General features: G+C 36.7%; 1 protein-coding gene across 3 annotated transcripts in view; it reads left to right on the plus strand.

The window, feature by feature from the left end:
* LOC134743561 (uncharacterized) overlaps nucleotides 1–17091 on the plus strand; it is a 252919-nt gene that overhangs the window by 75535 nt on the left and 160293 nt on the right. For all 3 annotated transcript variants that reach the window (XM_063677074.1, XM_063677076.1, XM_063677075.1), the window contains 2 exons: nucleotides 834–889; nucleotides 10126–11127. In XM_063677074.1, coding sequence (XP_063533144.1) covers nucleotides 834–889; nucleotides 10126–11127 — 1058 coding nt within the window. The remainder of the gene's footprint in view (nucleotides 1–833; nucleotides 890–10125; nucleotides 11128–17091) is intronic.

Genomic DNA, 17091 nt, shown 5'->3' on the forward strand with positions numbered 1-17091 from the left:
CGCCTGTCAAAGAAGAGGCGTATTTTCTTACTGCAAGAATGTTTTAAGTTCCCAAAGGCAACATTCGATATTGTTTTTATAAATATACGATACACAAATAATCGAAAATAACGATATTTAGGTAATAATAGTACAATGTTTTAATATTTGCAATTGTTTCTGTATTATAGAACATGCATTTGAAAAAAACTTTCATTGAAGTGGGTTCAATAATAATAACAAAACCTATTCTAGATTCTAGTCGAATAAAAGCTAGAAAAACACCTCTTCATAATGTCAATGTCAATGATGTCACAGAATTAATAATACCTATAAAAGTTTCGAACTCCATTCCTTACTTGTTGCTTTTCTTATTTTTTCGCAACTGTATTAAAAACGTCGTTCGATACACGTGCGGATATGTCATTCTTCACTCGTCCCGAGTCTTGCCACTCGCCTACGGCTCGTGGCAAGATATCTCGGTGCTCGTGAAGTAATGACACACTTTCCGCACTAGCATCGAAATCACTATTTCATCACACTTGCTCGAATAAAGATCTTATTTCATGCAGGCGTACTAAACGACGAATGTATCTATATTGTTCCCGCGGGAGCTATGGATTGTAAATTGCAAAAAAGAAGCTATAACTCCCTAGAAATTTTACTTACCTCCCTCGTTTCACAATGTTTTAATAATGCGCTTTTGTAGACAAACAAAATCATGCAAAAGAGTGTCCTCTAAGTTTATACTTATACTACATAAATATTGTTATCAATTAACTGTCATCTTTCCTCTGTCCCACGTCAGGTTCTGTCATAGACAAATATTTATTAAAACAAGTTTTTCCCCACAGGGACCGAGAGATGTCACCTCGGCGAAGATCAATAAGCAAAGGCAGCGAGTTGAAAAGTAAGTTATTGAATGTTATTTGTGTTGTTTACCATTTGTGTAAACAAACACGATGGTCTCCTTTTAACCTTTCGTATTTTACTTTTGAAATAATAGCCATATTGTTCAAATTTGATATGGAAACGAGGCGCATTGAATAAAGAACTAGACACAACGAGAAGAAGAACGAAAAACCTGTCAGAGCGTCCTTATGGCAAGCGACCTTTTGCTTGAAAACGACACATTTGTTCAAATAGGTACAGTCACCTAAAATAATATTTTACTCTTCGAAGGCCGCAAAAATATGTGACACGCTCTTATGGCTCTACAAATAAAATCGTGTCAGATATTTTTGCGGCCTTCGTTGTGTAACTTCGACTGTACGCTTCTGTTTTCTGGTTTTGTATATATTAAACACCTTTTTGCTGCGCCAAAGTTTTGGTGTTGCATCTATATATGTAGTTTAAGTAAGTATTTGACTTACTTTAAAAATCAGTAGCACACGGCCAAGGGTCGTAGCACGGTACGCTTATCACCAAGCCTGTCACGTTCTAACAAGTATGTGAGTGCGAAAGTGACGGACTTAGTGATAGGGGAACCATGCTGCGCGGGCTGGTCTTCGTATCCTTACCACGAGTTTGACACTGACATTGGCTAGTCACTGCATAAACTCACTCACAAATCTCCCTCGTACTGACATTAGTACAAGCGAGATGCACCAATGTCAGGACGAGGTCGCCAGCGTTTAAGGCCGCGTTAAACTAATGGTGAGGGGTGAGGGTATATCAGGGGTATATAGTTACCCAGTCCGTAGTTAACTATACTTAATACATTCTTACCAACTGCTCAGGATAAATGGTAGGTATAGTTTGAAACATCAGCTTGCGAATCTAGTGCTCCCCTGGGCATGTTTCTATAGTTTCGTAAATGAACTCAGATACTATTAAGTTCCGGTGCACATTGTCGTTTCTCACGGCGCCGGTTACATACAAACTAGGACACTACGTTGAATGCACGGAGCCGTCGCTGCGCCGCCGGCGAGACACGACTGTGGACTCATGATTTTAACACATTGGCAATATCCTCGGCAATGGCAGCTGCAAACGGTATACGTACTGCTAAGTTCCAAGTTTAATGGCAAATACAATACCTATTGTTATCACAATATTATACATAAAGTAGGTACTTACAAAAGTATTCTGCACATTATATACACCTTTTCTGGCGTGCGAATATTAAATGAAGAACTTAAAATAAAAATAAAAGGACTAAAACTCATGCAGCTAACTTAACTTAACTCTACAATATCGTGTCTGCTATGTATCGAGTGTATCGACTGTACCGTGAGGAAGTAGGAACTTGGATATCTCTTTGAATGAGAAGTACAGTACCGGCAAATAATATATCACCTCCATGTTTTTACGGTATAACTTTTTTTTTATATTTGTGAGTGACTTCCACCTCACTGCTTTAGGTAGTCTAGTAGTATTCCTTTGTACGGGCGATGAGAAAAATTGGTCTCATGTAATGGTTTTTTCTTAGAGGTTTTTTTTTAAATGTATTGTTATCTTCATTTTTTTACTAGAGGTTTTTTAGTAATATGCTGAGTATCCTATTGTAATTCACAGTATTTCATTGCAATAGTCATCATATATTTGTATAAAATAACTAGTAAAATATGCAATCTACAAACTAACCTATATTGTTTACTCTATACAAGCTCATACAAAAACACTCAAAAGTTATATATTGACCGGTACTGTATATGGTATACTGTTTCCAAGGAACGATACAGCGGTGCGAGCGCCATCTTAACAGGGGCACTGAAATTAACTTAAAGTGTTTAAAGTAACTTGGGCGCCAGGCGATTGAACGGGGCCAAAAAAAATTGTAGGGCCTGTTTCATTTTAACTATAGCTTCTCTACCGATTGTTGTATGTAATGAATTTATATGACGCTTATAGCACTTAGCTTAGACAATACATCGAAACTATAGGCAGCGACTACACCATGCGATATGTTTTATAAGCTTCGGTGATGTCATCGATTGCTTACCCTTAGAAACCCGTCGATTTTTTCTTAAGCGCTGAATCTCGTAAAAGAGAGTCAAGTTCTTAAAATTTATACTCAAAATACTTCCAACAAACACTTAACCCGTGCTATTTAATAGCTACCATTTTATTGCAAAGTGCAGTTGCTGCTTGTTAGAGATCGAAACTTCGAAACGGTACTGTTCTTAGCAGCTTTACTTTACAATTAACACTAAAAGAGTTTTAATTGCGATTTTACAGAACAAAGGTCGTATTAGTGGATTGTTAACCAAGGGATAACAGGCACTCATTCATCATGCCGAGGTTGTTTGGCGCTCGAACGCAGTGAGAGCGCCAATAGTCCGAGGCTGAAATGATGCCTTTCACCCGAGTTAAACACTCTACTTTTCATTTCGAATACGAGGAAAGTAAAAATGTGTTTTTTTTTAAACATGATACATTTTTATAGTATTTCTTGAGGGTACTTTCAATTAACAATTTAGGCAAAAGTATCGTTATTTATGGAATGAGGAGTTAAATATCAGAATATTGTCTTCGGTTACCGCGATAGTACTCATGAAATAAAAACCAGCCTTAAAGTTTGTAGTTTATGATGGTTCATTATTTTTGTGTTTTTTTTTTGCACTTTGTAGCTTTTCCTCAGTCACCCGTTGACCATGAAAATGCTGTAAAGGGTTCGAAACGTCGGGATGTATTATGAATTCAATATACGCGATATAATCCGTTTTCATAGTTTTATTTTGTTTTAGTTAAATATCAGAATATAGGTGGTTCGACTAGGTTACCCAAAGCTTAAACCCCGCTAGATGGCGTCACTTTCGCAAATTTTCACGTTTTATTTTTTTGTGGAATAGTGTTGGTATCTGTATACTTAAAAGTATGTTTAGCGCACTCTTTACATAAATATTGAACTATTATAATAAACATTGAATACTTCATTGTGCAAAAACCACCTTTAATGTCGACAGAGTGTTTCTGTCATGCCATTTCCTACTATTACTCACACATGCAAATAGTGTTTCCGTGATGCTTGTAGTAGACAATTTCATGCAGTGTAAGTATGCTGCAATGGCGTTGCGGTATGTTCGTGGAAATACGTGCAAGAGGATTCGGGTTCGAGACTGGTACGACAGGGGTACTTTTTTTGTTCTTTTTGTGTTATCTTTCTTATACCTTGTTTGATTCCGATATAACCGAAATATATTTCAGTGATATTATATTCTCCCTTTAAACTTTCGAAATATGCACGAAAAGTGCTCTTTACGCACTAGGGCGAGAAAGTTGCACCATATGTACTGTAAAATACTTTTTAGTACATATGGTGCATATACGTGCATATGTCGAAAATGTAAAGGGCCATAATTATGTACTGTAAAACGTTGTACAATAATGTACTAATAATAAAGTAGTAATTGTAAAATAAAATTAAAACTTTTTTATATTTTTAGTTTTTTGGATTCAAGTACAGTGAGTAACAACATTGCATGGCCTTCTAATTATAACTATTATAGAAAACGGGATATTTATCATGTTTATTTATATTATTTATTTCTTGATATTTTGGCCGGTCTTGCAAGACCGGTCGTTGTGGAGATCCCTGGGGGAGGCCTATGTCCAGCAGTGGATGTCTTGTTGGTGTAGATGGATTCACACAACAAATGAAATAACATTTTTTCATATTTGTTATCCATAGTTGTCCCTGTACCTGAAAGAAAAATAATATCATGATAGCACAATATTTCTAATGTTATAGGAAGAAAGATGATGCAACAATATGGATTCTAATAAAGTTATCACTTACTTACCTGGTAGTAATAATTGTGTTTTTCATTCATATACAAAATTCCATCATTTTCAACCCCAGGAAAGTTTCTATTTTATTGCAGTGAGGATGTCCTGATTTTTTCTGGCTAATGAAGGAAAACATTTTATTTCCAAGAATGCCTCTTCATTTTGCACAATACCTAAAAAAAACCTAGAGTTAGTGACACATTGACTATTCGGCAACCAAAACAGTAATAATTACATTATATAGGTATTGTTCACTGCTTATTATCGTACCATTACGGCAGAAGTGAGAATTATTTTCTAACAAGATCGGCACGAGAAAATTACAATGTACAATGAAGGAGTGAAACTGTACCTTACGAAACTTCACCATCATGAATTCCGCTTCAATTGAGTCTGAATTTTCCTGGATTTTCGCGGACCAGAATACCGATGATTTTTGTAACTTGATTTAGACGTTGCTATCATTTTCAATTTACACAAATAAATTGATAAGTCAAAATAAACATGACCCTATGTGTCAGTGTCAACACTGTCAACAAAAAATGCACTAAACATGACGGCACTGCAAATCCTGCCAGGTCGGCCAGGCAACGTCGCCAACGTCATAGAGCGGCAACGCCGCACGCAACGTATTTGTACACGACATTTGTGACACACACATACGTAAAATTGATGAAAAGATTACGTTGATTTATGTATGATTTCTGTATGAAACAAAGTTTTTCTATTAATTTAGCGCAAACGAATATTCGAAAGTAGATAAATGAGCAAATATTTGTGTAGTAATAGTGTGTAGTGCCTTAATTAAAGCAGATTGAATTTTGTATGAAAATCGAACCACCTTAAACCCAAATTTCAATTGCTTATTGTAAATAAAATCGTACTTGGAACGTAAAATGCTCTAGTGCAGAGACGTATCATTTTCTGCACACCTTCTAGAACACCAATGACCCTCTTTTAGATCATGAGAAATGAAAATAAAATTGAACTAAAGATCACTCCTAATAAGTAGTGTATAATTATGGCCCGAATCTTGTTGTATATAGTATAGGAAACCAATCTATGGCTACCGACAGAAGAACGTGTAAATTGTGAAGGCACATTTCACGTCTTTTTTTGCTGCTTTTACAAAGTATTAAAAAATGTCAAAACACAAACACATACTATTTTAGAAATGGAAAATTTGGTTCCCCAATTTTCGCATAGGGAAAAAGAAAGAATTTTTCGATTTTTTTCCACGTCGGATATTTCGTAATTATAGAAACTTTCCATCCATGTTTCCGTCAATGTCTTAAGGCATTACATACCAATCATCTAAAGGGACAAACAGAATCGCATTAAGGATTAACAGAGAGTGAGGAAATATAGGAAGCGAACTAATTACCGCTAGATAAATCTCGGACTGCATACAGACTTCCATTGTAGCGGTCTGTAAACGCCATCGGCAAGCTAAGCGGGGACTATTTTTTTAACTTATTTGGTACATCTATACATATTTTAAGTACGTTTAACTCAAGCTCGTGCAATGAAAACTTTTGTGTAAATTCTTGTACTTATGCAAAGCAACCCGATGTGGGTGTTAATGAAATTAATCTGCTTACTTATACATGTTTTGAAATATGTTTTTTTAACATTAGAAAAAGGGTAAATAATTTTGACGTGACTTTATTGAAAAACACTTTCAAATATGTAACAATTATACAGCATATATGATCATTTACATTCTCTGGGTTTCATTAAAGTTACTATACCTCCGTTTAACCTTCACTACGCAAATCCGTAGGGTCTTCCGGTTGCATGCTCACAGATGCATGCTAGTCGAAAAAGATATATCTTCTGCAAGCAAAATCTTCTGCCTCATTTAGCTTATGAAAAGTCGTCAGACAATGGATGGTAGATAGATTATATTTGTATAATTATTATCTGGTTTACAGGCTGCTTGCTGGACTGGACAAGACTGGTAATGGGTGGGCCCCTTAATTCCCGCTCGGTCGGTCAGTCTGACTGCACTAACGGTTCTCTAGTCGACTTTAGACAGTTGTTTGATCGATTATTTATCCGGCTGTTCCTCGTTTTGCATGGGCGTATTTGCCCTATGGCCAAAAGGGACCACGGAACGGTGCGACGAGCTGCAAGGGCGGCGAAAGCAGAACCTCGCTAAGACTCCAAAACTTAAAATACGCCACTGTCGTTTTGTTTGTCAGTCAGAAGGTGTAGGTACAGTCGAAGGCAAAAATATCGATCCAAACAAATGGCTCAAAAATATGTGAACACGACTTTATTGTCTAAGGTGTAAGAGCGTATACACATAGTTTTGAAACTGGGAATGTACTTATATATATAAATGCCCTTGACTGTACAAGAGTATGGGAGAGTAAGATATATGCGATATGTTTTTATTGCTAGTGCATTTTTATATTTAGATGTTGTTTCTTCTTTTGTTGTTGATTCTTCCAAATTGGGTTTAATATTGTTAGAAGTCAGATTTATATACATATATATCGACCGATTTGCAATAGCGTCCGGTCGGATGCATCCCGGCTTTGGCCACGGATGAGATTAGTCGCAATCTCTTGGCTTGACGGAGATTCCCGGCTATACTTTACTTGGCTTATTGTTAGGTATTCATAGTGTCTCCGGTGGCAGGATTATGCAGTGTGGTTCATAATGTTTGGCTAATGAAACAGCAGAACCTGTGTAGGCATATATTTATCTGTATGTAAGAGGCGTGAGCAGACGCACAACTAAGAAATTACGTGAAATGTTATTTCAATCCAGTAGTGAGTTTAATCATAATCGCTGTTCCTTTGATTGTGGATATTTTATCCTGCCTGCAATTGAGATGAAATTAAGGCCGCTTGGGCTAAAGTGTAGCCAGTTCCAAAGAATTAAAATTAAAAATTAAAATTTTACCCTCTTTTTCCATTAGTCAGGTAATGACTTTATTACTGTCACGCATTTATATTATTCTTAAGTATTTCTTAAAATCGCGAGCCCCGTTACGGCCATAGTTGGAGCCTTGGGTCCGTAAACATGAGGACCCGAGATTAACACGAAGGTGTATGGTATTGCCTGTAGATGCAAAATGTCGCTGTCGTAAATTTCGTAAGACCGTGAACGCGAAGGTATTCCTGAATTGATAGTTGCCGAACTATGTCAGCCGCGATTGCGGCTCGTAATTTTCTTTTAACTTTATTGGTACACAAAGTCAGGGGTGATAAAGAAACAACGCTCCTAATTGAAAACAAGTTGACATTATGTACCAAAGTATACAACAATATGTACTTAAATAATTTTACATTTATCTACGGTTGTGCTGGCTCCTAAGGATCTTTGTACCGCGCAATGTTTCTCCATCAGAAAACTTAATTTCTCGTGAATTTCTGAATTGTGTGTAGGTATAGTTAAATAATTTGTGCCTAATTTATTTAAATCATAAGATGATTTATTCTTACATAACATCGATAAATTCGTAACTCGTTAGACTTTCTGAAACATTACCATCGCATGAAAGTAATGGTCGCCACTCTTAACTAACAATTAGTAAACCTTATTGCAAAGGCATAAGGTTTAAAGAAGTACATAATTATGTGCAACGGCATATTCCCAGGGTACTAAGGTTTATTTTTATTACGTTTGAGACTAATCCAGCCTAGAATACTCCGCGCACATTAGTGCCTGACTTATGAAAATCCTTCACGTACGCCCGTCTGTTATAATTTAACTCGCAATATGAATCTCAAAATATTCGCTAATTCATATACCGCATCCCAGTGTACTTCCTTTTGTTGTTGCCTCGTAGGTACTTATCACAAGTCCGCATATCGCATATGACATGGGGTTTTATTCCGATTTATCAGCGAGCATGGGCGAATCGAACAAGTGGGTTAAAATTCTTTTCCCCTCACTAGCTCGGAAAGCCGTCTTTTATCCTTTAAAACAAGCGGAGAAAAACGCATTTTATTCACTAGTGGGGAAAGGAATTTGACCTTGGATGGAGCGTGTTTAAGTAGCTTTTGACAGATAACAAAACGTAAAACGCTCATAATAATGGTTCGTTCCATATTAATTATCATTAAATAAATGGTTTGAGAATTTAATAAAAAATACCAAATGTAGCTTTATTTAATGATTTTAAGTCATAAACCTTAAATTCCATAAGAAACATTTGTTTTTTTAAATGATGTTGAATGTAATTCTGAACGCACAAGTTGAGTCGATGCAATTTCAAAACGCATCGTCAGAAACGTCAACATTGTCAAGAAATATTTTCTCACCGACTCCGACACGTAAAAATACACAATTTCCAGAGTTTTCTGTTATAATATCGTATTATCGTAAAAAAAATGAGTGAAGATGATCTAACGCCTGTGGGTGTTGCACTTTCCTCGCTATACTGAGAGGAAAAATTTTGTGTTACACACGGGTGCAAATGTATTTTACTTCTCGTGTGTTGAAACACTCGCTGGTAAAATACAACTTTGCACCCTTGTATAACAAATAACTATTTCATTGTCTTGTTTCTGACCACTCTGTTACACTTGTCTTTAATCAAATAAATAAAAAAAATCGAGTGCTATTGCATGTCTTTCCAGCTGTAGATTATAAATTCCTATGAGAAAACTTATAAACTAAATTTCACCCCATACAAAAAGCTCCACTCCGTCACATTTTTTGGGGACCAAAACAAGACTATGAAAAGAATTTTGACCCCAGTAACTATAAAATATTTTCTTCGATTAGGCATACCTAATGAATTGCAAAAAATAGCTTCGGGTTTTTGAGGGAGTCGCATCATGCATATTTACAACACTAGAGTTCCAAGCATCTATAATATGTCTATAATACGGTAGCAGCTTACCATCAAGCATCAGGCTTTAGGCTTGTTTGCGTTGGCATAAAAACATGATTTGAAATCTCACCATCGGTTTCATTGACAAATAATTCCCCGCGGCCGCATACAAGTGGAAATTCGCGACAATCTACTCATTTCTCGACTTACGACTAAAAGTCACTAGTACTCTTGGATGAACTATACATATGCCTCCGTAGAATAACGGCTCTATTACAATTTACAAGGCGGCTACTTTATCGCTGTTTGCTTGTAATGTTGGAAGGAAATATAACTATGAGGACGAGTTAGCGGAGGAACTTCCACAATGAACGACTAGAGCAATGCTCAAGTTTATGTTAGATTAAACTTTATGATATAAAATCGTTCCTGTACTTTGGAAACTAAAGTCTCTGTCTGCGCTTACTTCTGCTGTATATATGTAACTACACAATTTTATTTGTTCAATTGATAATGTAAATCGAGAGTTCTTATTTGTTTTTTTTTCTTAATTACCGTTATTCGATGTTACTATTATCATCTCAGAACAGTTAAGCAATTAACATATTTGTGTTTGGTTTCAGGGCCTTCACAGTTGTTGGCATCAACAGAAGAAGCTACGCTGCAAGAACCAGTCTATGCAACCATCAAGCCGCCGATAACTCAAACCTGGGCCCCGTCATTGTCCCTTCGCTCGTCACTAAACTCATTACCCTCTCTCAACTCCACCCTTCTGGTGAAATCGGCCGCGCCCGTCGAACAGCCTTTCAAGTTCCATCCAACCAACCCCTTTTATACAACATTGCCCTCGAACTATACAAGTGCTTCCAAACTTCCTATATCGAATAGGAAATCGTCAATATCTACTTTAGATAGAAATAAAACTAACAAACCCAATGACTGTAGTCCAGATTTAAAATCCCCTTCGTACTTTGCCTCAAACGATTTTGGATCCAATAGTCACCTTAATTCCTCAAATTTTACTGAAAAAATCAATGGGTTTGGATTTAATGCTAACTCTACTGCCAATGGAAAAAGTGATATTTCTTATGATAACGTTAATCGAGACAATCCAAGTCTTCCAAATCAAAATGAAATGAAAAACCCATTTAGATCCAACAGAATGAATAGTGACCCGTTTGAAAAATACTTAAATCCAGAGCACAAATTTAACGGAACATTTGAAAGCGAGACTAAAAATATGACAAGTTCCATGAGTGATAATAGCTTCCATAAGTCGAAGGAAATAACGGAGCGTTCGACGATCACTGAGCATAAGATAAGTGAAATAGAGGAAGTGAAGACTATTAAAAAAATTGTTTTCAATGGATCAGGAGAGGAAAATGATCGAGAGACAAAAAGTTCGTATATAAATGGGGAAAGAAAAAGTTTTGGTTTACCAGAATCGCAAGCATCAAAAGAATATTATCAAGGCTCCACACAACAGTCGACAAAAAACGAATATTTCTCGACAACGCCTACTCAAAACCGAAACGATAATTTGAAAGCGAACAATCAGAAGCAAAACTCCGCATCTTCAAGTGCCAAATATCACTTTGTGCATCTGAACAACGATGTCGCTGAAGGTAAGTTTAGCTCACGTTTAGCTTAAGTCCTTAAATCAGTAGATTTCATTTAAACTTGTTTTGTTTCCAACTTTGAGTATTTCATGGAAAAGGGATGTCTACGAAACACTGCTTATATTACCTATATAACACATTCAGTGCCAGTGCGACGTGCTACGAGCGTAGCCGATAACACGGGAAAAACCGTATGCATCGAAAAGCTCCTACGAAGAGAGAACCCGCCAAGCGGGTCTCTGGCACTCTAGCAGTGAATGTGTTTACGTCATATAAGGAATTTGTAGCACAATTATATATTGTCACTGTTTCATTATTGACCGAAGCGTAGCGAAGGTCTACGGTTTGACTCGCGCATTTTGCTTTTGTATGTCCGGATGTTCTCCTCTACAGGTCGCAATTCTCAACCGATTCTCGTGAAATTTTGTGACCAAATTCTATGACTAAATAGAATTTTTTTGTCGATCCGGTTTTTGGAAATTTTTCAAAATGGCGGAGTCGTGATAGCTCGCGCCTAAACAAATAGTCGTATCGATATCATAACAGTATTTTCTATTTAAGATATGTTTAAAGATTAAATGTCGAAAAATGCAGACATTTTGTAATGCTGGCTTTGGCGGTATTTAGATATTTAGTTTATACTCGAGAATGAGTAGCTAAATTTCGTCAGCTTAGGTAAGCACTATCATGGCGTGTTTTGCAAACATTCGCTTTTTTCGTTTGCACCAGGTGGTCCCTGGTTCGATCCCCAGTAATTGTATGCTGCTACGTAACTTTTTGTATTTTGTTTTTTACACCTAAAGTTAAATTTCGTAATGTTTTTTTATTTGTTTTTTATTTTTCTATTTTCAAATTAATTGATCAAGCGCGGGCTTAGCGTATTCGTTTCACTTTTACAAGCTTTTATTTAACTAGCCCTAAAAAATAAGTTTTATTTTTGTTATTTGAATTTTCTAAAGTGTTTTGAACGGCGGTTCTCTTTTTTTTCCGAATTTTATACAATTTTATTTACAGTTTTTCTTTTAAAATACGTAGATTTCTTACACCACAAACTTTGAGGTTTATGTAGTATAGATTCGTTTGTCTGAACGGGTTTATGGAGCCAATTATTCAATAATATTATTGAAAAATTCAATAAAAAAATTTAGAAAATATTACTCAACGCCTGTTTGTGTGAGTGACCTTTACACTATACATGTCAAACAAGTTGTTTAATAATAACTAACAAAGATGTCACTTTAACACAGGTGACCTAACTAAGTAGTACCTAATTTGTTCGACAGGTGGTGACATCGTCAGGTCGAAACGGGCCGATTTTTAGGGTTCCGTACCCAAAGGGTAAAAACAAGACCCTATTACTAAGACTCCTCTGTCCGTCTGTCTGTCACCAGGCTGTATCTAATGAACCGAAATTTTCACAAATGATGTATTTCTGTTGCCGATGCCGCTATAACAACAAATACTAAAACGTAAGGAACCCTCGGTGGGCGAGTCCGACCCGCACTTGAGCGGTTTTTAAAGTTTCGTGCGCTTGATTTCTTGTGGCTCCCTTCGACATATCTCCACTATTAAGCATTTCAATACTTTTAGAAATTCAAAAATCAGCCAGGTATACAGGTTGGTTTAAAAACGGGACCCTATTACTAAGACTCCACTGTCCGTCAGTCTGTCACCGGACTGTGTCTCATGAACCGTGATAGCTAAAATCTTTTTTGTTGAAATCTTCATAGATTACATACAGGGCGCCTGTGGCGCCCTTTACACTGTAAGGTCGGGCGAAACCCGACATTCAAGCGTGCGAAGTGCGCTCTTTCACACAGGCTTCAGACTGTAGGGTCAGACGAAGCCCGACATTCAAGCGCGCGAAGCGCGATTTTACACACAGGCTTTACACTGTAGGGTCGAGAGAAGCCCGACAATCAAAAGCGCGCCTTACGTAAAGGGGGCCTGCGGCGCCTTTTACACTGTAAAGATTACGTACAGGGCGCCTGCGGCGCCTTTTTCCCTTACCTACATCAACCTTTTCACTGTAGGTTAGAGTAAAGCCCAACATTTAAGTCTTATATACAGGGCGCCTGCTTTACGCTATGAGGTCCCTAAGCGGCCCTATGCGGTCTTCGCAATGACTGTTTAGATTAGCTACCCAAAATTTTTGTTCCCCAATAGCTTTTGTTCCGTTCGCGTTTTTCTCCATTCTGCTTTTTAACCAGGCGTTAATTTTTTCAGTAGTTAATTTAGTCACACGCGTATGTCCCAGTCGCTTTTTTAAATGTTGTTTTATAAGATAATTATTTATTTATTATGATAGACAAATAATAACAATGCGTTGCTATATCTGAAACGAAAATAATTAAATAATTTAAAATAATTCTACATGACATTAAAGCTCTCCAAGGGGCCTCTACGTGTTGGATCTATATCCCCACGCAAGCCTATCAAAAGACCGGGATTTATAGACCCGTGATATCGAAGGAGATACAAATAATAATAATAATAAAATACTTTATTGTGCACTACAAAGAAAAATACATGTTACAAACAATGACAGGACATAAGTGAGTAGGTAACAACAGGCGGACTTATCGCTAAAAAGCGATCTCTTCTAGACAACCTTCAGATAGCGATTCACTGGCTAGAAATAAGTTAATGGGCAGTGCAAAATAACAAAGGTGTAAAGTTTACAAATCAAATACACAATAAATATAAATAACAAACAATGAAAAATAAACTACATATATTATTTAAGCAACAATAATACACTACATAAACCTACACAAAATACATAAATACATAATGAGAATTCAAGCAAGAGAAGAATAACGACCAGGTAGCGTGAACAAAAAGAAAAATATATATGTGTAAGTGAAAGGACCAAGACTAAGAAAGAGATTTTAAATAGTGTTCTTTTAGAAGTTTTTTAAAAATGGGTAGGGATTGAGCACGTCTTATATCAATGGGCAAAGCATTCCACAATCTTACAGACTGGAAAGTGAAGGATTTGTTGTAGAACTTACTAGATGACCGAGGGGCAGCAAGAAGGCGATTCTGAGAACACCTAACAGACAAAAGAAAACTAAACCGTTTTTTTAACCATGTAGGTATCTCAGTTATTATCTGTTTTTTTTTTCAAACACGAGATTACGGATGCTTCGAGCACATGACTATTAATGTCTCAAAATATCAGTGCCTTGTCAAAGTCTCAAACAAGAATTTTAATTTATTTTCTAATCTTTTTTAACAATAAACATTCCATCCGCTATCTAGGTTACTTTACATTACGAATCTACTGATCTTTTGCAGGACAGCTCTACACATCCATCTTATCTTAAGCTATGCTCGCGAGGTCTACAGCTCACAGAGCCACTAGTTTATAACTTGTTTGAATTTACAAACACAGAAGCTTATTAAAGATAAGAAGAAAGAAAGAGAGAGAAAGAAGACAAAGAAAAATATAGTTTTGACCCTTAACACAAAAGTGGTAGTTACTAGTTAGTCGTTGTCGGTGTCAGTCATGAATCATGATACATTATGTCAGGCATTCAAGTGATGAGAAACTCCCCGGAGGTATAAGTCATCAAATATTACATAGTTCTGCCGTAGTCACGTATGCAACGCAGTTAATTTTGAGCGAGACGTATTATGCGGAAGGAAGGGGTGGTTGTTACAGCCCCCGGTTCCGATACGACGGATTTATGTCGATGACTTTCCTCAAGTCTGAAGCACGTCGCGTGTACGCACCTTTGTGAGTGCTACTCGGGAATTAACGCTTCTAGATACCTGCGACACAATTTATAATCGGTGATACGAGGCAATACGTATCTTGAACTAATATACGTTTACACGGCTCCAGGGGCGGCAGCAATAATTTACCTTGGCGACACGCCCGTACACATTAAATCATGAGAAATTGTACTGTTAAATTATCGTACATGCCTCTTTTAAAGCGTAGATTTATACTCAGTGCTTTAAAAGGGGCTTGTACGAAACATGTAGATAGACCGCACTAGAGTGAAAAGTTTTAACATTTTGCACGGAATTTTTCAAGATTAATCGGAGCTTTGAATACGAGTCTACGAAATTGTATAAACTGGGCTTAAATAAGATAAACAATAATTTAGGTAATTATACCGTTTTGTAATACAACATATAGCTGAAAACATATTTACAATTGCTTCGGTAAGAATGAGATACTTTTGAGGAGCGACATACCGTAGCCTTTCGAGACCCAGACATGGGTACTTGCCTAGTATAAAGCTGATTATGACATAATAAAGTATTTCTACAGTTTTTTTAACCCTTTGACCTTTATACGTCCAGCGGGGTAATGCCGTGAACATTATGGGCACTTTTGTACCGGAAGCGATAACGAACGGGTTTGACTAAATTACCTCGTGTAATTATATAATTATTTTTGTAATCTTATATGTATGTATAATGATTTCTAAGAAGTTCAAAGCATTTGTAATGGATTCCAACTTTCGACCCCTTTTTAACGGGTACACTACATAATTCCGAGAAACGTTATGCCGAATTTCAGAATACCGAATTTTATTATTCCGATTTTTAAATGCTCGACCTATCAAAATTCCGACTGTCGTAATTACGAATGATGAAAATCACGAAGATTTATATTTCCGAAAAGCCGAATTTTGTAAATTCCGAACCACATAATTCCGATTATAACAATTCCGATGGTGACAAACACCGTATTTGACAATTACGATTTTTGAAATCACGAATTCCGAATTGCCATTATTCCGAAATTTTAAATTCCGAACCACATAGTTCCGATTATAACAATTCCGACAGTGAAAAACGCCGAATTTTACATTTACGATTTTTGAAATCACGAATTCACGAATCTGACAACAGTTCGTTTACTTGGGGGTCACAGTTCCAACCTAACCTAACCCACTTCTGGCAAGAGTTCGTTTATTTCGAGGTCGCAGTTATAACCTAACCTAACCTACTTATCTGGCAAAATTTCTGAATACCGAATTCCTCAAACGAAACGTGTCTTCATTTGAATATCACGAATTTCATATTTCCGACCTTACAAAAGACCGAATTTCTGAATTCCGAATTATCTTATTTCCGATCGGATAATGGTTTTTCGGAATTTAAGAATTCGGAAAAACATTTTTTCGGGAAAGTGTTAAATCGGAACTTTAAGCTTTCGGTAAAATGACAATCGGATTTTAAATTTTCGGAAATAGCACATTCGTGATTTTCTTCCATCGTGTTTTTAAAAATCGTAATTTTGATATTTCGGACTTATAAAAAATCGGGATTATGAAAATCGTGCTTATGAAATTCGGAAAAACATATTTCGGAATTATTGGGTGTTCCCCTTTATAACCCTTTTATACGTCATAAATTCATAATTAAAAATGTCCCTCACACGCCAAGATTATAAATAGGCGTAGTGATCTTCATTAGCGTACGTTATAACATTAAGAAACGTTCTTGGCGTTTATGTCGTCCAAAGGGTTAAGCGCCATAGGCTAGCCGAGGAAGTTACGGGAGGAACGAGTCCCACATACCACCCCCCAATGAGCTTCCCCATCCCGGGGATGAGATGCATAAATGCATTTACCCCTGCGTAAAAAAGGGCCAAATATCTTTAAAATTATTGAAGTATCTGTATAATTACTCTTAGCTTTTATTATTGCATTAATCGACCTGCTTATTCAGATATCATGTTTTGACTATGTAGTGTAGCGCATATTAGCTTCTAGAGAACCTGTCAAGTTGTAAGACGCATCATTAGTAGAACTTTAAGAAAGTTCATTCGCTAAAACCTCCCAAGTTACGAGTCACGTGTGAGTACGAGTACAAGAACTGTTCCAGACTTGTTTAAAGAGCTATCAGAGTAGTGGCTGAGAGGCGCGTTTGAATGCAGATCACCGCATTCGTTTTCAGAAAAAAAGTCCTACCTACCGGGTAAAAGGCATTGAAATATTAATGAGT

Source organism: Cydia strobilella, chromosome 8, assembly GCF_947568885.1.
Source record: "Cydia strobilella chromosome 8, ilCydStro3.1, whole genome shotgun sequence".
In the NCBI taxonomy this organism is placed as follows: domain Eukaryota; kingdom Metazoa; phylum Arthropoda; class Insecta; order Lepidoptera; family Tortricidae; genus Cydia; species Cydia strobilella.